Source organism: Osmerus eperlanus, chromosome 9 (assembly GCF_963692335.1).
Source record: "Osmerus eperlanus chromosome 9, fOsmEpe2.1, whole genome shotgun sequence".
Lineage (NCBI taxonomy): Eukaryota > Metazoa > Chordata > Actinopteri > Osmeriformes > Osmeridae > Osmerus > Osmerus eperlanus.
The window spans coordinates 5,985,988-6,008,983 of NC_085026.1; the positions used below are offsets into that span (position 1 = coordinate 5,985,988).

The 22,996-nt window shown below is 38.9% G+C and overlaps 1 protein-coding gene across 5 annotated transcripts; it reads right to left on the reverse strand.

Moving 5' to 3' along the window:
• Nucleotides 1–284: 284 nt before the first annotated feature.
• On the reverse strand, nt 285–21,345 carry syt14a (synaptotagmin XIVa). Of its 5 annotated transcripts, XM_062469702.1 has the most exons (10): nt 21,301–21,345; nt 16,036–16,083; nt 12,849–13,001; nt 11,056–11,271; nt 10,394–10,662; nt 9,801–9,854; nt 9,035–9,484; nt 8,296–8,485; nt 7,543–7,599; nt 285–5,172 (listed from the first exon to the last, which is right to left on the reverse strand). In XM_062469702.1, exons 1-10 carry the CDS (start codon nt 21,311–21,313, stop codon nt 4,859–4,861), a joined length of 1,764 nt encoding a protein of 587 aa, XP_062325686.1. In that variant the 5' UTR covers nt 21,314–21,345; the 3' UTR covers nt 285–4,858. The 5 variants fall into 5 exon arrangements, with proteins under 5 accessions (XP_062325686.1, XP_062325688.1, XP_062325687.1 ...); XM_062469704.1 differs by lacking the exon at nt 7,543–7,599; XM_062469703.1 differs by lacking the exons at nt 16,036–16,083; nt 21,301–21,345 and adding an exon at nt 12,288–12,368 and having other exon boundaries at nt 11,056–12,053; nt 12,849–12,989.
• Between the last annotated feature and the right edge of the window lie 1,651 nt (nt 21,346–22,996).

A 22,996-nucleotide genomic window follows, 5' to 3' on the forward strand; every position in this document is an offset into this window, starting at 1 on the left:
ACAGGTTAAAGTGAGATCTAAGCGCTTGAGCCACAGGTCTCACTGGACAGTGTGAAGTTGAAATGGTGTGTAGGCCTATCGCTGTGATGAGTGGTTTGTGAAAATGATCTATGATTTTTCTATGACCATCTCATTAAAGATTGGCGGACTCTGCAACAAAGCAGAAACTGCAAGATAAGCGATCAAGTATGACAGCTAAAATGTAGCTGGTGTCTTCTGTTGGTTCCCCGTTAATGACCCCCCCCCTCACCCCCCCAAACAGAGAAAACACTGAGACATAAAGGTCCTCTTTTTATCTCACATACAAATCCTCTTTATTAGAAATCATACTGTCCAAGAATCTGTCAAATTTAAGGTGACATAAATATGTACATTTACACCATTTGAAAACAATGTCCTTAAGAAAAAAGGAAGGCACCGATAGAATCGGTGGTATAGGCAGTTTGAAAAAGCAGAAGAAACTGAAACGCTAAATGAGTTATAAACAAGTACATTTCTTTCAGTCAAGTGTACAGTCACAACTTTTATTACATATCAGGAACACACCTTGTAAAAGATTTCTGAAAGGGTACTGAGTCTAAATAATACAGACCCCAACAATAGGAAATGTACCATTTCTGCAAAAGGGTGGGCCTAATACATACCACATCTGTGAAATGCATTATGAACAATTTGTACCTTTAATTCACTATTACTTTCTGTAAACATTTATTGCAACCAATGCCCCTAATAACAAGCTGTGACACCACGAAAGGCTGGGTGCTGTAGGGTTAGGGTTAGCCTGCTGTGACACCACGAGAGGCTGGGTGCTGTAGGGTTAGGGTTAGCCTGCAGGGCCTCCAGAGGTGTCTGGCAGGACTAAGTTAAAATGGCGGCCACCACAAAGACCACATTCTCCTAGATGGTGTGGAGGGTAGCTCACCTCGGGTGAATCAAGAATGGTAATTGCCTCACAGTAGGCATATGCCAAGGGACGAAGGGATAGCCAGTGGTAGAAGTTTGTTGACTGTGGCCTGATCTCAAATCTTTGGTCAACTCTGATGTTTAAATCTGTTTCCCTCTTTTTGTTGTCATTTGATGACAAATATTTGTGTTCATTTGGAAATTAAAATCATTTATTTTAATTTTTTAGATTGTTTGGTCTACTCTTTGGCACTTTTTCACTACCCAAGCCTAACGTTGCCATAGCAACAGCCTCTCATGATATGTGACGTGTGCTGGTATTTTGGTGTTTTCTGACGTTTTTCGCACCTCTCACAGGCAGGTACTGGGTGCGAACAAAAGCTGGTTAACTCCACTCCCAACCATCTATGGGGGGATGGACATCAGTGTTGCAGCTTTCTATCAGTGACTGCAAGAGCATGTCACTGATAGAAAACAGTGCCTACCAACACCAAGTGTAGTATTTGATCCTTAAAGCCTTAAGTAGCCTACATCCAATGACTGCCACAATCCATTATTCAAAGGGGATTTAATAATGCTGGTGATTTATATCATTACCACAGAGACTTCTCTTTGGTCACAACATCCATGTCAATTCTGAGTTTTTCCCACTGGTCATTTTTATTAATCATAGACTATGCCAATGCCTGGAATCCCTGTTTCTCTTGGGTGGTTGTGTGACGTTAGTGCTGGTATGTGTTCTTAAGTCATATGTTGAAAAGAAAGTTATTTGTTTTAACAGACAACCAGGGCCTCGTTTTACAATAATGATTGATCTTAGTTGTTAAGAACATTTTCTACAAGCGATTTATTGAACGTTGATTTTTTATGTGAGTTTCCCAAACATGCTCGTAACAACAACGCTCATAGCCTACAAGCCTTAAGTAGCCTACTATTTATCTATCCAGTGCTGAAATGTTGTTCTGTAGCAACTTAAAGAGTGTTTTTAAAAATAAAACTTTAACCAACATAATTGATTAATCACGGACAGGTCTACACAAAAATTACTTATCTAGGCCTACTCTCATTACAGAAAACGGTTTACATTTATTGTAGGGTAGCCTAATTATTATTAACTCCTTGTGAACTTGAAAGATACATTTTTACAAACCAACCTAATTAATTAATTAAATCTTGTCTGCAGCAAACTTTTGTAGGCCCTATTTCATGTCAACATATCCTAGTTCCATTTTAACTGCTGTAAAAAATTAATATATATATATATATATTGTCATCATATCATTCTTTTTTTCCCATCTCAAAAACGGTTTGTGTTTATGTATCCATGTTGGGTTTATGGTTGGCCTGCCGGTGTCTACATGGAGTATTTTTGCTTAAGATGCACTTAGCGAGCTGTACAACCAGGCCTACTGTGGAGCACTTGGTAATCTACAAGCAGTTTGAAGTAGGCCTAGGCTACTACGTAAATTGAGATGGCTTTTGGAAACGGACCGCAAAACTAAGATCAATCGTACGATGGATTCTACAATCTACTTAGGCTTATGATGCTATTGGGAAACGCAGCCCAGATCAGTAGAACTTTAAATCCTTGATAATGTGTTGAATGTGCTAGTAGGCCTATTTATAATTATAATAGTTAAATAAATAACCAGTGGCAAGGTACAAGCTTTGCTTGATACAATATTCACGTTATTCAAGTTATGATATTGTCTCTTGCCATTTGTCACAAGCTTAAAATAGCAAGAACAAGAGTAGGTGCAGTTGGGGGTAGGAGAAGGAATACAAGGTAAGGCTGTGCTTTTGTGTTATTACAAACATAACACCAATAAAAAAATCTTACTTGACAAGTTACTTTGAATAGCTTTTCTTTTTACCTTTGCATTTCTTTCTTGTCTGAGATGGATACCAGCTAAACACCACAACCTACTGACACAGCACCTACAATCACGGTTAGTAAAATAAGCATTTTTTTCCCCCTATTTTTCCCAGACCTTTACTCTAATTTCCACTGAACATAGAAGGGTGTTTATTCTAGCATACTTGCTGAACCAAATCAAAGTCAACTAAACTGGATGAACAGATATGGCTGTAATAGCATATTGCTCACCAGACTATTTAACTCACACCCTATATTGTCTTTTAAAAAGGTCCACATTATTGATACAAAAATAGATCTAGAAAATATATATATAAAGTATACAATGAGTAACAATTTGTAAGTGAGAAGTTCAACATTCTCGAAACAAACACAGACACCCAATATGACACCCAAACAGCAACCAACACCACAAGAATGTAAATGTTACCAACCCCTATTTTTAAAACACATTTTCTAGCCTTAATAATACACACTCTTATTGATAAGCTGCACATTGCAAAGTTGCACCACAACAGACACAGCCAATAACAACTACTCTTCTCCGTGGACAAGATGGAGTAACTATAATAACAGTCACCCTTGTTAATTTGGCTAACAAAAATTCATCCTACAAACTCTAACTCCAAGGCTCTAATTCTGAAATATAATCAACGTTAGTCACAATTAATTCATTTTCATAGACTGCTGTGTGCTTTCTGTTAACCGACCATGTGTACTCTACCCCTAAGGGAAAAAGCTAATAGGATCCCATGGATTCTTCCTCTCGACAGGGTAACAAAGTGCCCAAGCTCAACATATAAGGCAAGTGTGTGGTTTCCAATAACAAATAGCACTGGGGTAAGTAAAATTTGGAAAGGGTGACAAAAAATATAGATCTATCATCTCTATATTGATCAGAAACATAAAAGTAAAAGTAACCATAGAGTAAAACATTTACTTGATCTGCATCAAGTGTTGGCATCAACGTGGCTAAATACACTTTATACAATTTAAAGTGCTTAAAATAGAAAATGAGCTTGCGCAAGTAGATGCCAATAAAACACATATTGAGTTTTTAAATACATTATAGTGTCACCTGCCACTCACCATGACAGTATCGTCTATTAGAAAGACTAAGCCTTTGAAATGTGATGACTAATCACTTTCTGGTCTGTACTGTGGGCAAGTAACACTAGCGTATGATTTACAACTATCATAAAAAAAATCTGGGTTTTCGCCAGATTAGTTTAAATGGGGTTAACCCAGATCATTTACTTCAACATGGTTAATAAGCATGTTATTCATATGGAAGACCAGTAGTGCTTTTAACCAAAATATTTAACTATGGGATTGAGAGAAGCTCTCTGTGATCCAGCCAAGTGTAAATTATTGATGCGCTGTGCTGAAGTTATATAACTTGTGTTATAGGTGTCATTGTTTCGCTTGTCAGTATCGCTTCCTCCCTTACTTGCCCACTCGAGGGGTACAACCTGAGTTCGTCTGACTCACACACTCAACAATCACCTTTCTTAAACATCACTTTAGCCAGCTTCGCTACCAAAACATTTTGAATAAGTGAAATTAGCCTCCATATTATTTTGAGCCAAAAAATGTCTCAAGCATTTGTGAAGAATTACTGACATCTACAACAAATCTATTGGTTGGCACAGCAGCTGCGCAAGGTTCATGTCATGTGTAAAAAAAAAAACGTAGACAAAAGGTTCCACAGTTAAATGTAGAAACTGAGAACTCTTCAGCATGTTTAATAACCTCTTAACCACATCACCTACCCCAGTAAAATATATTTAGTTGACCCATTCCAACCAACCAACTTGGGTTTTGGCAAGTGTGCAACAGGTATCAACATCACTGCTTGTCAAACTGTCCGCCAATCACCTTCAAAACAACAAACTAAATAATTCTGCAAAACAATGTGTGCAAAAACGTATAAAGCTCAGTCAAGTGTTGGGCTGTTAGCCATTTCACATGGCATATCTTCCTAGTTACAGTACCAAGCCTGTCAGCTGTGCCAGACCAAAGACATCTTCAAGCTTCCCTTCAACTCTCCCCTCTTATCCATTCCTCTGTTCAGCTCCTCTAGGATTCCAAAAGACTATGCCAACGGCAGACCTGCTGTCCTTTGGACTCTTTCATCTCGGTCCAATGGGTGAGCTCCTCTTCCCCAGAACTGTTGAGACCCAATGAGATCCAGCCAATCATCTCTTTGCGTTTCATGCTGCGTTTGTTGTAGACAGAGAGGATGAGGGTCACATCAGACAGCTGGAACAGGGCAACCTGGAAGACAAATGTCTCCTTGTACATGGGGTTGGGCTGTCCGCGACATATTGATGTCTTACACTTGGACATCTCTTGGCCCATTGAGTTCAGTAAGGTCAGCTTGACATATGTATCTGAGGAGAGAGAATAGAGATAAATTACAACATACACACTTACACAACAGTAACATATGGTATTTACATGATTAAAATACTCATAATTGCAATGTTTGAAATTTAAAACATACATTTTAAAGGTGATCATAGTGCATTTGATTTGCAAAAATAAAAAAGTACAAAAAGCACCACAATGCATACGATAATTTATGACTTGCATTACTAGAATGAGCCTTACCATGGCTCAAAGGGCAAAAGGGAAATAGAATTATAATTGAACCATGACTCTTCGAAAACATTTTACCCATATCTAATATTTTGCATTTCTTTCAGAATCCCAGTGCGAATAAAAAATCATTCCATATTCAACTCATCAAATTACCCCCCAGTGGGGAGCAATTCCTTTTCAACTATTCTCAAGCAAGAATTCAGGATTTCTTTTCCACTTCCCTTTCTTTTCATTGCCGTACACCCCGACAGAACAGCTGATGACGACAAAGACCACAATATCAAATTGTAAGAAACTGCAGCGAGAGTACCAATCATAAAGGATGTTTCATCTTTGTCCACCACCATACTTCACAATGATGTTATACAATCTTCACTTGTGTTTGTGTGGGTAAGGATTTAATTCTAGGATATTTTATGCTTTTCAGAGCCAGCTGCGGTTTTCAAAAGTGTAGCTCACTGCCTAAAATTCACCTTTATGTCAAATAGAGCACTTTGACATAAAAGGACCACTAAAGTAGCATTGATTTCCCTTTCATATGTAGTTTAATGGCTTCGATTGTTAATCTGTGGATATCTCAATTGGCCAGCACTTTGTTGGCATTGTTAGCAAATGAGAGCGTTTGTGACAGACGACTGATGTGTCTGACTGAATGTTACAATTGAAAACAGGCTTTTTCCATCCCAAACTATAATCACAAAGGCTTGGTAGGACTTTAAGGGTTCATCAGTGATGTCAAATGATACTCTCTATGCAATCTTATCCATCAATCAATAAGCAAACACTACGACATATTCTGTCCATGCTGCTTTATGAATGATTAGTGAAAGAATAGGAGTGACTACATTTTGTAGTTTAATGAATAAATAATTATATTTTTTATTTAAAAGAAAGCATCTTCAAAAATATAATTTTGTGTACACATATTTTGTGACAAAGACAATGTGCAATAAAGTGTCACATTTGCCTTAAGACAAAAAAGCTTTGTTTTGAAGAGGCAAGCAGTTTTGCACCACACCAAAATAAAAGTAAGCAGGGAGCAAGGCCGAAGGGTGGACTGGGAGAAGCATGCATGATAATTAGCATAACATGGTGGATGATATGACAGAATATAGTATTCCCATTCATACAAACTAGTATACAAGGATCTGGGTTAGCATTGCTCTTCATGGATGAGTCTTAGTGCTAAAATGTTAACCTATGGTCTAGTAGCAGGCTAGAAAAGACTGTTTTAACAGCTTTTAGCTGTATTATGTGATTGTTACAGGCTCAATGGTTCAATGTTTTTTTGTGTCAAGGTTGGATTTTTTCAATGTTGTCTCTACCCATGTCAAAAGACAAAACTCAGAAGTCAATGATCTCCTACATCCATGAGAATACTTTGTCATCCAAGTGCACTGTACATACAACTAGGTGCAAACCTGCGTCAAGTAGGCCCTCACCCAATGCAAAACGGCGGCAAAATAGTCTCAATCGTTTGTGTTCTGTTTGCACAGTAAACATTTAAATTTGTGCTGCTGTAATTTTTAAATATTAAATAGTATTTTATTGGTGATTAAGCAGTCTCTCAGCCCCCCAACATGCTCCGAATTCGCTCAAAATAGTCTCGCTTGTATGTGGTTGGTTTGTGCTTTTGTGCCGTTAAATGTTTTGTATGTGCTGCTTCGGTTTTTGAAATATTAGACGTTTAATTATAGGAGATGACATCACCAGCCCCCCCAAAAAAATTCACTCAAAATAGGTTCAACCGTTTGTGTTCCGTTTGTGCTCGTATGTGCTGGTAAAAGTTTCATTTTTGCCGCTTTTTTTGTGGCACATACTTTAAACTTTTAAAGGCACTAACAAAGCACAAACAAACAAGACGGTTTTGAGTGAATTCGCAGCATGTTGGGGTGCTGAGTGACCTCAGAATGAACTCAAAAATATTCTTTAATATTTCAAAACTGACAGCACACAGACAGAACAAACTATTTAACTGCGCAAACGGAGCGCAAACGATTGAGACTATTTTGGCAAAAATTTGCGTTGGGTGGGGGTCTAACTTCATGCAGGTCTTGGTGCAGAGCATAGGCTATATTGGGAGAGTGAAAAATAAAGTGAGAGAAAGAGTGATGGTAGGGAAGGTGGCAGACACCTCAGTCTGCTAGACAGAGACTCACCTCTGATAATATAAACCTGTCCACCTATCAAGTGCTTTAGACAACAGAACAACCCATCTGACAACAAGGGTTGGGAAGCAGTAAGAGAAACAATGGACCAAGATGTCAATAGGTGGGGTGAGAGTTCAGGTGCAGACATAAGAAAGAGAAAGAGAGAGAACACAAACAACAGCAGGAGAGAGAAACAGGGTCAAAAAGTCAACAGTATCACACAAAGTTCAACAAGGGTCTAAAATTGTTTGAACTTGCTGGATCCTCTGGTAACTTGGGGGCTGGGTGGGAAGATGAAAGGAAAGGAGGATCAAAACAGAAGGGACAGATTGCAGTAGGTTGTGCAGTAGGTAGTGCATGAATAGAGATCTGATGGTCTCAGGCTTTGGATATGTGAAATTAGCAATGCAGTTGCTCCGTAGTTGAGGGGTAGTTCAAATTAAGAGTTTGAACTGGTGAACTGATGGATTTAGCACAAGTGGCCTTATCACTAACCAGACATGGAAAAATGGTAAAAAGCTAGAAGTCAATTACTATTTACCATGAAACTATTAGTGAGTGTTCTTCAGTCTTTTGGTCTGATAGATTTTCTCTATAATTGTACACAGGGATTTTCTTAACAGTGAGACACAAACATATGGATTTAGAGTGATGGAATCTTTTATTTCATGTTAGTTCTCTATTGACCTTGAGCTATTTTTCCATACGTTCCCTGTTTTCAACTGCTTCAAATATTTTTCTAGAATGCTTTAGTGTACTTACTGGGTGGCTTATTGGCAGCCAGGTTTTTGAAGTGGCTGCCTTTGATGATTTCCACCGACAGACGCCCAGTGGTGGCGTTGTACACGAGACCCACCAGGATCTCTGCCATGGAGCCCTGACTGACTGTCTGGAATGAAGATGCGCTCCCACTGCATGACAGCTCTGAGAGACTGCCTTGGGATTCACTACCCTGCAAACACATGGGTATTGGCCATTTAGGAGCAAGATTAATACAAATTCAGCAGGACTTTTGTTTTAAAAATGTAAATAGGAAATGTTCGAATTTCCTTCTTCTATCACTGTCCCACAGACACATCTAGACTACTCATAAAGTGTTGGGGGTACTGCGTTAAAGTAATGCGTAAGACTAGACTACTCAGATAACTTTTTTATTGTAAAAATGTAATTTAAGGCGTTAGTTTTGCAATTCAAGTACTCCGTTATTTAATTATGTTTTCAAATAAGTAATCCATTACAGTCAAAATGTGTTTCCCTGTTTCTTTTGTTGCCATGAAAGAAGAAAAAAAAACTGATGCACTGTTTCTGTTTCTTTCATAAATCTTGGCATTTAACTGCATAAAGTGAAAGCCAATTAAAGTCAGAAATACAAACATAAATGGAAATGTATCCTATATGGTAAAAATACATGGGAAAAAAGATATACCGTAACACAACAGTGTTCAGGCATAAGAGTTTAGAAAACCCTTTGAGAAACGCCAGGCTACATTGATCTACTCACCGGGAGTGCACAGCAGGGGTCCAATATAACCGGTACTGACATCTTGCCCTGAAGATTCAGCTTAGTGAGAAAGAACACCTTTTCTCCCAGTACCTTCTCCTTCTTCATCCGTCGCACACTGTAGAGGCGGAATCGGATAGCGTAGTTTCCAATCATATCGGACTCCACGTGACTAAATCGGAAGGTCTCTGTGAACACAGGGCAAGGCCCTTTCTGAATGCTCGTCTTTGCCCGCTGTTTTTTAGTGGGAAGAAGAACCATGTGAACCTGCCAGGAGACGTTGCCTGTACGTTTAAGGGCGGGGATGTCAGTGACAGCTGTGACTGTGACTGTGAGCCGCTGGTCCCCAGAGCCGTAGTCAAGCACGACATCTAGGGTACCGTATTTGGCCACTGGATCCGGCTCATAGCCTTTGGGGAGCAGCACCATTGACCCTCTAGCTGACATGTCCTAAAGAAGGCATACAATAAGCTGTTAAAATGGACATAAAATACCAATGGTATACCAATATGCTAATCAATGCATACTGGATTGTATACGCTCCAAAATGTTCTTTCCACAACCACAATCAATGCTACTTATACGGTAAAGAATCTGTAGGTACTTAAAGGACCGTTTGAGACATATGTTTGCTAGCCTCTTAACAGTTGCGCATGTGTAAAGTACTTAATGCTTAATGTCTATTTTCTACTTTGGAGACCATAATGAAAGACACAGTAGGGGATTAGAACCACATGTGAACATGAATCAGGACGATCAGAGTTACCTTTTGTTTCTGATGTGAATCTTTGCTCTTGTACCACGCCCTGTACAAGGGTTTCTGTCATATAAAAACATAAACAATTTATAGGAGTTCTTTAACACACAGACTACTGACAGGGAGATCCTTTTTTCCATGTAATCTAAAGTGACTGGAACCATTGACAGTTTTAACATTTCAAATGAAAAACGATGAAATTCAAATGAGGGATGTGCATTTGACATGATTTCGCGATTGGAATAGTATCCCTTACTATCCAGATATCTGGATATTCATTTTTTAGTTTTTATGCTCCTGTGGTTCCGTTATGTAGCCTAATTATCCTGACATGACACAAATTATATTGTAAACACAAAGACACCACTAGACTTTCTGGCAAGAATATTGACTGTTAAGCTATTAGAATAAATAATAGTTAGGCCTAAATAAAGAAAACAACTGCATGAGACAAGGAACTTCAACTTCACACTAACCCGATTACTATGTTAAATAAAAAGTTACAAGATTCATTGGACAAAATTACATTAAGTAGGCTATCCTTGATCAAAAGACAAACATGGAGAAATAAGTCTAAATAAATCCTCTTCTGATGCTCTCACCTCTGGGCTGAGCACGGCTGTGCTGTCACTGGGTACATCCTCCTCGTAGCACTTGTGTAAGTAGTTCTCCATCTCCTGGCCTCCGCTGCCCTCACTTGGGCACTTGCCATAGGAATGGTGGGGACTATCAGTGTAGGACAGGTCACATTTGGTGTCGCCCAAGTCCGAGGGTGAGCAGGACATCCGTGGGGAGCCGTCTTCGTCCTGGTAGGGCGGCGGCTGGAGCTCGTCCAGCGGGGGTGTTCGCCGCATCCTCTGGATGCAGTTGGCTGGGTGTCCAAAGACAACGTATCATTTTTACTTTAACACATACACTACAAACAAAAGCAAATATAACTCTTTTGATGTGGGGCTCACTATGGACCACGGTTACAATTTTTTAAAACTTTTCTGGCACATACTGACACATGAGCATAGCATACTGTTTCCATGTAAGTTGTGTGACAAACCATAGCTCAGATTCAAATGCGCGACCTTAAAAGATTTTTACTGAATACATTTTTTCTATAACTATTTGTTTATCTGACACACTATTCCAAAATGGGTCATACCAGGATATTTCCAACAACTGCTGCAAGTGTAGAGTTCAATTAACATAACGTAACTATAGTCCAACATGTAACAACATGTTACTGACTAAAGTAGAACCAATATCTACTCACCATCCTCAACAGAGGCCTCGCTGCTGTAACCATCATACTCCACAGATAGAGGGCTGTATTTCTGCCTGGTCTCCCAGCAATAGCCCCTTTGCTGCTGAGAGTTTGTCCTGCATCCTTGGAGGCCTTGTGAACGATTGACTGCCTCCTGGTATTGGCCCATCACTTCGTCCTCACTGTCAGACGAATCCCTTAGGTCTTCATCAGGGTAGACCTTGTCTAGGGGGAAGGGAGAGACAAAATGGTGTGGTAACTTTGAGTGTCATAAACTTTCAACTCAAATTACTTGAATTTGAGGGAGGGTTGTCTGAGAGTAGGAACACAGGAAGTTGGTATGAATGTGATTTATCCTGCCTACCAGTCTATGGATACTTACACATGTTCCATATCATGCATCATATTTGGTAGACACATGCCAAAGATATTTTTTATTATCTTTATAATATATAGAAGATCGTTGTTACAGTCCACCAACAGCAGAGAGTAGCAGAGGTGCATTAGTTAACTAGGTATGTTGTCATTGTAACAACTGATCTGAAATTGGCTAACATTCATTTCATTTCAACTGTATGGGTCAAACTGTATTATCATCAGTGTGTTAATATAACAACTGAAGACATGCAGCACATTCATTTGAATGAAACCCTATGACAGATAAAACATGAGTTCAGAGCACCTCTATGACATCACCGTGAATCTGACAAGAAAGCTTAGATCATAACAATATCCATGCTGGCCATAAAAATAATCATTGTTGAATAGTTTCAAAGTTTCCATGCAAAGTGGGCTCCAAATTTGAGTTAAAATGGCAGAGGATGGCAATGTGAAATAAGGGCTGGACTGTCATGGAAGTAGTTTCAGATTCATGTCCGGTTACAAATTAATGGGAACACTCAGAGTTGAGCTGAAATTAAACAACTTTAAAAACAGTGTAGTAAACTTAACCGCTCGTTGAAAAAGGTAGCACCCCACTTGAGCCAAAAGGACATAAGGAAAACCACCTTGTAGAAGAAAGGAAAAATTAGACACAGAGAACCTGAGCACCCTATGTGACTGAATCCTAAATTGACGACACAGACAGAAAGTTGTGGCAGGAAATTATATAAAATGCAATCCTGTGTTTCGTCCTGGTATTGTCAGAATTGTTTTTCCTTTTATGTCAAGCCTGTTCAACTTTTCAGGTCAGAGTTTTACATGAATCAGCTTCTGAAATATCTTTGACTTGATGGAAATACCTGTTTATTGATAGAGAAGTGCCTACTGTTTGGAAAAAATCCAGGTTATTCAGGCTATTTGGAGAATATGTCGGCCAAAAGCTGGGAAAGAAGAGTACTGCTTTGTTAAAAATGCTATGGTTTGCTAAGTGTGTATTTGTGTGTGTGTGTATAAGAATACGTGTGTTGTCTGTGTCTCTTCATTAAAAAGGTAAGAGATAGAAAGAGAAGGGGGTGGGTTGAAAGTGAAATTTCCAACCTACAGGTGTTATGCAACTCTACACTCGCCTCTCAGTCGTACTGCATATTGATGGAAATATTTCCAATGCAGGAACAAGCAAGAGAAAGGTCCCTGCCCTTAAAGTCTCCTAGTGCTCTTTACCACCAGTTAAACTAAAACTTATCTCCCTCTAAACTCAACATGGTGATCTCAATTACACATTTGGAAAGCATATTTTATTTAATCATGCAACAAGGTGAGGTCTCTTGAGGACCAGTTAATGATTTTCTTTTAGAGCATTGTCAAGATTCTCTGGGTGTGGAATCTGGCGTTCATTTATGTGTGGCATCCAGACATCTTACCTTGCACCTCCTTGGTTTTCCCAAATGTGTCAAGGCATTGCAGGTTGCCAGCATTCCCTGGTGTCAGTTTGTTGTTGAGGTACATGAACAGAAGAATCATAAGGACTATGAAGACTCCGATGGCTGTCAGAAACCCCAGTGCCTCTGGAGAGACTGCAAAAGGGGGAAAAACAAGATAGAATCCATTAATATGATTGTCATCGGTACATCCAATAAAAACAGAAAATGAAAACCTTGATTTTGATAGCCCATTCCATCTGAAAAGAAAAAAGAACGGATGATGCAAACAGACAGATAGCCTTCTAATTCTCAGGTTGATCCAAATCTGCATTGAAAGGATCTGTTGAAGTGGAAAAAGTAGAGAAAAGCAAGGACAGATTATGCTTCAAGGCTTGAACGTAACAAACCATCGGGCAACAAGTTACATACTACAAAACAAATAACAATTATAACTAGAGAAGGTACAATTCAAAATAGATTTGTGGAGTGAATGTGTGGATTGCGACAGGGTCAGCTGTCCGTAGTCCTCAGCAGTGTATTGATATTGAAGACGTATTAGATAATACCCAATTGCTCTGAAAGTACCAAGTCAATGAAGGGAATAGTTAAAACAAGTTCAGGACAAATCAGCTTATTTATGTAAGGTGTAGGTGTCTGATACACTCAAGTTGAGTATCACAGAAGAATGGACAATGAATACAGGAAATCAAGGGAGTATATTGTATCACTATATGGGAGGTTACAAGATGATTAGCATAGCCTTCGCAGGCATAGAAAAAGGACACTGTATGCTAGATAGCTTTTGTTTAGGTCTTTAGAAAGGGCTCCTAGAAATGGCCTTGTCACTCCTTCTATTTTCCTCTTTCAAAGTTGCATGGCATTATACACTTTGGAAATATTGTGACCTCTGACTTACATTAGTGACACAGGCCTTTCCTAGTCGCACCTTACAAAGAACAAACTTATGGCTATGCAGGCATAAGAAAACAGCATAATGACAGTAGATAGGCATATTTCTCTCCTGGACATAACCAAGGGTTATGTGCTCATGAACTTAATATAGCAAGGTATAGATAATTTTTTTTAAATTATATTCAGAACATTTCAAATAGTATAAAAGTAATAAAGTAATCATTATCTTAATTATTGTTAACTGATCAGTGGTTTAAGGACAGACCTTTTAATTATCAACTGCCAATCTGAGGTCAACACATGCTGCTGCAGTGAACTATCTAGCTCCTACTACCGCTACACACATAGGTAACTAGATCATTTTGTCAGACAAATTTCCCAAAAACTCAATTGTTGTTGAATTTGGTTCAGTGGTTTCTGACAAGTATGTTTGAAACTGAGATCAGTTTTTGATATAAACAGAGTGGATCGATTTCAAAATTGCAGTGTACAAAAGTTGAACTTAAAGGGGGCACTAAATAATTTGAAATAAATAAATTGTTTAATCTGTTATGCTCTGCCCTATCCTGTCTGATTTAATTGAGTGTGGATCAGACTGGAAAGCAACCGTTTTATGTAACATGCAATAAAATTATTGATACAGCATATACTAATTTACTGGGTCAGCTGGGGTCAATGTGACAGATGTGTTCGCCTCATGGGCATTGAAAATCCTGCTACAATTATTCTTGGCATAAAGGAATTACATCAAAGAAAACAAACGTGTGTGTGTGTATATGTACTGTATGTATTTTCTTTGACTTTCATGGTATCTTTTCTCAAAGAAATAAGTGCAGTGACATAAATTATACCCCTTGATATAGTTTCCGTTTAATTTTTTGTGGACAAAATATGGTCACTTAAAGGCAGGGTAGGTAAGTTAAAGTAACGTTGGCTTAAGTTTGAATGTATCCAACCCAAAATATCCTCCTTTAAAGTCACTCCCCCAAAAAACATGCCTGACTACTGCAATGAGTGCATGGACAGTGTGCACAGGTAGGTAGGTAAACAGGCAAGTTGCCCGTCCAATCATTGCACTCGGTCCGAATGTCATCCAATCATTGCAATCAGTCATGCAATGGCTGCAGATTTATTTTATTGTACTGTCATAGCATTTGATTTATTGATTGCTATCAAGATGTGGAGTTTATTTGAGCAAATATATAAAGATTACGTTGTGGACAGAAGAGTAGGAAATGCTAACTTTTGGATTGTAGGGTGCAGTACAGCTGCACATTGTTGTTCTCAATCATGTTATTGGGTCACTAAGGGCATGTACCCATTACATAACGTCCAGAATGTTCTTCACAGCAGCACAAAGTATATGCAAATCAATGACTTTGTGTGACAACAAGCAATGTTATACAAGGTGCACAACGTGTTATTAACATACTGAACTTGACAGTTTCTTAATTCCTAATGTCCTAAAGTCATTGAAACAGGTGAGATGTTAAGCGTCATATTCTAAAGATCTTGTGTAGTAAAACACCATTATGATTTGTATCAAATGGATCCACATCAATCCTCATCCAACAACTTTGTCTTGCTTTACCACTGTAAATTGAATATGCTTACAACCCACAATGTCCCAACCTTACATTTGGAATTCCCAAAATCACTCTTAATCAGTGTGAAAGACACTGAGAGATGGAGATTCCCTTGGAGAACAATTGCACCTTACAGCAAACCAGTGCTCTATGAAAACAAGAATGTCATATTTTTAAGGTCAGAAAAATTTGTGAGGGATTTCTCAAGATTTGTGCACTCTCTCATCTCAAACCAGTGGTACTATTTTCAGTTACATAAATTATTTGTCCAATCTTCCCATGTCCACAGGTTCCGTGTGCTCACATATGCAATACTAACAAGACTTGACTGTGACTGTCAAAAGTGAGGGCTCCCAAACACTCAGATCCGGTCAACCGTATAGGTCATGAGGGAAGCCCCCAAAGAAGAATGAAGAGGTCGTTTCTGAGAAATGGTGGCCACCCTAAAGCCAGGGCATGAAGCACCAAGTGTGCTAGGACCAGCACTGCAAACACCTCACATCTTGATGAGGCCCAAAAGACAAAAAAATAAAAATTCAAACAATATGAAGTTAGACAGATGTAGCATGGCAAATCATAGACACCGACATGACCATCCTGACAAACCAGATGATTGGGGATTGGCAAACAGGAAGGTGACATAGGAGGAGCTGTCTGGGGTTATGAGTCCCTGTGTTTTTGCCCCCTACCTTTTCTGATGCAGATGAGCTCATGTACTCCACAGTTGCGCTCACCACCTGTAATGAAAATGCATTTTTAAAGACCCACAACTGGATGGAGTGGAAAGTGAAAGACAACCAGGTAACAGGGATGTTTGACAGAAACATGTTTTTGTGAACTGAAATGCACAAAAGAACAGCACGAGAATTAACAGGTACAAAAAGGGCACCATTGAATGCCATACAACTGATAGTATTGAACAGAGATTGATCCATACGGCATGAGATCCATGAGATACTATCATTAAAGCGCCACCTACAGGGGTGTAGATTGGGTTCCTGGGGCACGAGCATGGCCAGAAACAGCACTGTGTATTACTGATAAGTTCATTTGTTTTCTTATTTGTTAATAAACTGTATGAACTCCAGGATGAATTAGAAGAGACCACCTTTGTATGGAATTCACATATCAGACTATAGAATGAGGGTGTCTAAGAGTTGAACCAAAGTCATGTAAATGTACCCCGAACTCCTACTACACTAATGGTGACTGCATGTCGCCACTGTAAAGAGCTGATGTACAGCTGTGTCGGGAGTCAATAAACATGTTGACCATCAGTTCCACGACACAAACATATACAACATGAGTTAGAGATGCTCTTTCTGATTTCAGATGGACCTGTATGAGTTCAGTCAGTCATGTTACTTAAATATCGCCAGACATTAAGTATACCAAATAATTAATAAACGTTTCAGACTATAAGTACATGTAAGATTTGTTTTAATTGGATGGCTGACATTCTTTGAAGCATAGTGGACTGGCAACGCCATTTTTAGATCAACATTCAGTACTTTTGATTCCATGCAGATATTAAGGACATCTTGGATTTTTTAGGTGTGATATTCTTGCACTAGCCTGACGTTGTCATACTCATCATTCTAGTCAGAATATGAGTCTGAAACCGCTCCGTGGGCTGTGAGTATGGGGCGTGTTTCAACCGAACCCGGAAAAAAAATGCCTCTTTGCTCAATTGGATAGACATACAACCAATCAGAGCAACATAGTATGTTAACTTTTACCGAATAGCTTAGGAAGGACGGCAAAAACATATTTTCCATCGACAAATGCCTTGATTACGTTTCTCTGTTCCTCTTTCAAAATTAATGCCCTGTCAATGTCGTCTAAAACAGACTCGATGGCAGAATCATCACATCTCAGCTCTCCAGCGGCAGCCATGTTTGTTGAAAACGAATTCAACCCAAGCGCTCTTTGGTGACGTGGTTGATTACGTTACTGTTGATCATCTGTCCATCATCGTATAAAGCCCGCCCTGACAATTTGATTGGTCCGAACAGCTTCTGTTCGGACATACTTTTTCCCCAACCGAGCGATCCCAGACCCAACTTCCCGACCACATTTTTTTGTGGGTGGGGCTAAATTGGTCTGGCAGCCAGGCTATTCTTGCACTGTAGAATGTTACAAATCTGAATGTGTCTTGGGAGATTAACATAAATTGTTATTCTCTGTGTTACTTGGGCCTGGCAGCATTGGAAACACTCTTTAAATGTATTCCAAGTGACACATTTTTAGAACTGACCTACTGTTCCATTATTCCATCCAAAAGTGAGAATTTAACATTTTGAGTTATTTTAACTGCTGCCAAACCACAAATTCAAATTAGAAAAACAACAACAACTGTTGTTACACAAGTTTTGTATAGTCTGTGTAGGGTCTGTGTAGGGTCACAGAGAAGAGGGTGCTTCAGGCAATGCTACCTTAGTGACAGACCACATGTACTCCATAATGTGAAAACACATTATGCCATTCATAAGGCACAATACATTTTTATGGCATCGTTATTCATTCCCCAACCCCTATTCATAAACCCAGAAAATAGATTACATCAACTACACAGTCAAACACAGTCTTTCTAGATATGTTGTCAAATCTTGATCACTCAACAATAACAGAGGGAAAACATGGATCTGTTTGTATGTGTGTCTGTCTCTATCTGTGCGTATGCATGTGTGTACCCAAAAGACCCAACATTCCACCAAGGAGTTCAGGCCTACACTCTCCTAGTACAAGCCCCATGAGGAATCACAGGAGTGCAAAATAAACATTCTAAAAGAGAGCAGAAGGAGGACAGGGGCAGAGGCAGAGACACTGAAAAACTAGGGAGCAAAGTCATGCATTCAGGATGAGCAAAATATACCAGGAGTATGTCTTAGGTACAAAATGACCTGGAAAGTAACTATTGTACAATGCACAGAAATCTATGTCACAGTCATTTCAGTCATATTACAGATAGGAATATATTTCTCCTTTGATGCTGCAAACTATGAATTGGATCAACCATTTAAATATTGCCACAGAAAGCAATAATAGCAAAAACATCCATTCACAGTTACAGTAAGATGTAAGTTTCTACACACTGTTGTATGTAGAAACCATGTTAATATTAGTTTTAATATCAGTGTTGTCAATTTTTTTTATTATACTGCATTATAATGTATACACAATGCATCTGATAACTATATACTATAGGCTATACTGTAGATCGTATATAGTATGCATACACGGTAATGTAGATTGTATACAGTATGCATACACGGTAATGTAGATCGTATACAGTATGCATACACGGTAATGTACTTCCTTACTTCCTACTGCTTTAGCTGTCTGATATGGCTTCCAACATTTAACAGGTTTCTCACTAAATGGATCCATGACCCAGTTCATGTACTGTATATCCCGACTCAAACACTTCAGTAATATCCTATGGACAAAAAATATTTAACAATATTGAGGTTTAAGATATACGGATCTAGAAACGGTGGTGTCCTTTAACCACTTGATTCTGCAGACCAGCCTTCATTCTCCTTTCCTCACATCCCAGTAAAGCACTGAACCTCGTTGTCAGCTAATGCTAAACTAATCCCAGTTAATACACTCCCACTCCTACTGAGCACAGGCACTCAAGCTGTTTCACACACACCTACACACATGCTAGCAATATCAAATCTGAATAGTTTTAGGACCTACATTTGTCCTATTTATTGTTTTATGACACGAAGAATAAGAAAGATTCAAGATTCCACCGACCCAGCAGTGATATAAAACAACTAAAATGTTATGTTTTAAGTGTGACTACAAAATAAAAGTATATTTGTGAGTTTAGGCTGAATTTACCATCAGAGGCTTTTATGAAATGCGTAGTTCCTAAGTAATCAAAGAATCACTTTGTGCATAGCTGTGTAATTAACTTTGATAAAATGATTAGTACACATGATTATTGCAGATGCTTAATGGATATCCCTGACCACCCCCACATCTGAGAAAAAGTATGAAATAAGAAAAAAAAGATAAACACTTAAAACTAAAGGTCTTATCTGAATATAGTCTATAGCCCACACATATTGTCATTTTTATCACTGAATCTGTTTGCTCAGTTTATCCATGCCAGCCAGTTCTTAACTTTTTACAAATAACATTCTCATCAAACCCCGCTCTGGTTGATACAGCAGACTCTCACTGCCCTACAAAAGTGCATTCAGTACATTTAAACAGACAGTCCTGTACAGTGGGTAGCTAGCTAGCCAATAATAGCCACTGAAAGCCAGACTATATAACAGGTAGTTAACCCTATGTGGTATAAAACGAATCCACACTTTGACCTTTTTACCCGTTACGACATCCTTACAACAGTTTACCAATCCTTGACTCTTTAGCCCCCTTGCTGCTCAGTGATGAAGTGGATTTAGTTTCTGTTCCATATACAGTAACTAGTTAATATGAGTCTTGTTGCTGTGTTTCCAACAAATAGTGCAGTACCAGTTGAACGCTAGGTGGCTAATGCTAGTGTAGTCCCCGTTGGTGGCAAATTAGTTTATATTTGTTCCTTGCGAACTGCTTGGGTCCTGAGCAATACACCTGTTGAACGGTGTCTTGTTTCAGAGATTATCAAGCCACAGACAAACAAACACACAGCAATTCCTGGATTTATAGTTTGATTTATTGATCCCTTATCCACTAATGTGATGTATAGGCTACTTAAGTCTTTGTTCTGCTAAATAAAATATGGTTAAAACATTCAGCTATTCCAAACCATATTGACAAAGGTTTAAGATAGATTACACTATGTACTGTACACATTTAAGAAATGTTATGCTTGATTTATTTTATTAAAGCAGTTTAGCCAATATAAAGTCAACACACCTTTCCAAGTCAAAACAAGACAAACATCAAACCAGTAGGCAAAAGCTGTTAAAAAGTATATACAAAACACTGCAGTGCTCATTGTGCACAACAATTTTGTGGGCAGACAGGAAACAGCATTTCAGATGAGTGTGTGGGTGCTGCTGTGGGAGTCATAAGTGGAAACCAAGCAGATACACAGTAGGCTACAGAGTTTCATATAGGCTACATTTGAGAGTATTACATAAACAAAAGACTGAAATGTAAAATCAAATGAAAACAACCCTAATTCTTCATTATGAACATGTTCACAACAGAAGTCATGAGCACATAGCAGTATAAATGCTCATTAAAAAGCTATATACATTTACTAAACTACATCAAGACGTTACAATGGCATAACTTTAAAACCAAACATGGAGGCCTAAGTTGCTTAATCAATATATATTTGCAATTTTTCCAATTTGGTAGCTTGCTACTGAAGATCATCAGAGTGAAAAGGAGAGACATGGCATAATAGACCAACTGAGGTTGAATAGAGCACAGAGCTAGGCTCCTGAATGGGGCTGGATGGCAGTGTGGAAAACCGATTCAGAAACATTTGCCCTCTTGTGAATTGTGCTCGGTCGATTTCATTACAACCTTTAAAGTGTCGACACACTATGACAATATAACAACTGTCTTCCCTGGATCAAAAATAGCTTTACGATGTGTCGAATTCGCAATAATCAGGCTAAAAATAGAAATTACTGTATCCCTACATGTCCCGCTTCTCCAAGCGAACATGGGGTGCATAAGAAACAACGCATCGGGAGCTGTCCTTTCAGCACCACATTATTTTCACGTCTAGTACGCTATTACATTTTTACAGTAGTAGCCTACAGACCGTGAGATAACACTGTGCTTCCTCCCAAACCCTTCAGAAGAGACCAAACGATTAAAACTTTTGCAAATTTCCGTAAAGACCGCGATATTCCGTCCCTGGTTGAACCTTATTAATTTGCCTCTGTTTCTGGTTGACGAAACACTTGTCAGCGTGCATTATATTCAAAGTGAGTTAATACTAATAAGAGAAGTAGCGTTATTGGCCTACTTACCATCAATCGCCATGATGTTCTGTTTGGATGCAACCAAAGCAGGCGTTCAAGAAGGGGGAACGGCGCAATGCAAGCGCGTGGGAATGGAGGCTGGCGTCATCACATGATACAGTTTGTCATTTATGCTCACCTACGTTAGACTGTTTGAACTACTGATACACTAAAAGCATTCTTGCTAGACTTTTTATTTTTTTTATTTGTGTGTAAGACTTTTGCAAAGTATTGTATTCCACCTCCCCAAAAAAACGGGATCATCTTACTTCATAAAAACCAAATAAATAGATTTTACAAATGCATATTCAGCCACCACCAGCCTTATGTCTAATGAGTTTAACCTATCAATGCTCAGTGTGTGGCTGATGCTGTTGTCAAGTCAACTAATGTTTGACATCCTGAAATATCTTGACCAATTAAAGAAGACTTAAGCAGAGCATTAAAAGGTAGTCAATATTACTAAGAGCTCACATTTTAATTGTTGCCATAATTTAGGATTATTTACACAGACCCTTGTGTCCAGCCCAGTACCATCATGTACACATCCACAAAGTAATGTTGACACAGCATACTTCATTTAGTAAAAAAAGTAAAATGACAAATTACTTACTTAAAATGGACCAATGTGAAATTATGAGAAAACAATGCAACAACAAATTTGTCTTGTTCTTTTCCAAATCTCTCACCAGAGCATCATCCTGCTTCAATTTATCAACAGATGATTTTGTTACACACTCAGAGCTTTCAATAGGCCCATTAGGTGACAGTTACGTAACAGTGAGGGATGGTATTACACTAGATGGATGATAGTTTAGATATATACTAGATTGATAGACGGACTGACAGACAAACGGACAAAGCCCAGGCGATACCAAAAGGGGACGTGAAAAGACTGCCGACTGCTGATTGGTCAGAGAGAATCACGACACAAGATATTTACATTTAGTCATTTAGCAAACGCTCTTATCCAGAGCGACTTACAGTAAGGACAGGGACATTTCCCAGAGGCAAGTAGGGTGAAGTGCCTTGCCCAAGGACACAACATCATTTGTCACGGGAATCGAACTGACAACCTTCAGATTACTAGCCCGATTCCCTAACCGCTCAGCCACCTGACTCCACCTACACAGGACATCCTACACAAACTTATTAAATAGCCAAGCTACTTTAAAGCGGCCTATCATAGCGACCGCTGTCTATAATAGTGGCCACCATTTTTTTTAATTCACTGGACTACTCGATTAAATGGCAAACAACAAAACCACGTCATGGTCAATTGTGGAGGTGAAGATGTTCATCTGTGTTGCCGATGAAAGGATCCTATGAGAGTGGTGTGTGTCGAGATGAAGGCAACGTCACAGCGTGCATTTCATGCAGTGTCGCTATGACGACCAGCTACATTGAGGGGGCACAGTAGTGCAGTGGAAAACGAAGCAGCTTGTGGAGTTGAGTCAAGTTGAGTCTAGCCAGTACCATGTAGCTGAAAAGAGTAGATGACTAGATGGATGGATGGATTAATGAATGAATGGATGGATGGAGGAATGGATGGATAGGTAGATAGATAGATATAGACAGATAGATATAGAGATACATACATACATACGTACGTACGTACATACATACATACATACATACATACATACATACATACATACATACATACATTGAGAAAGAGACAGAGAGAAGAGAGAGATATCACTTG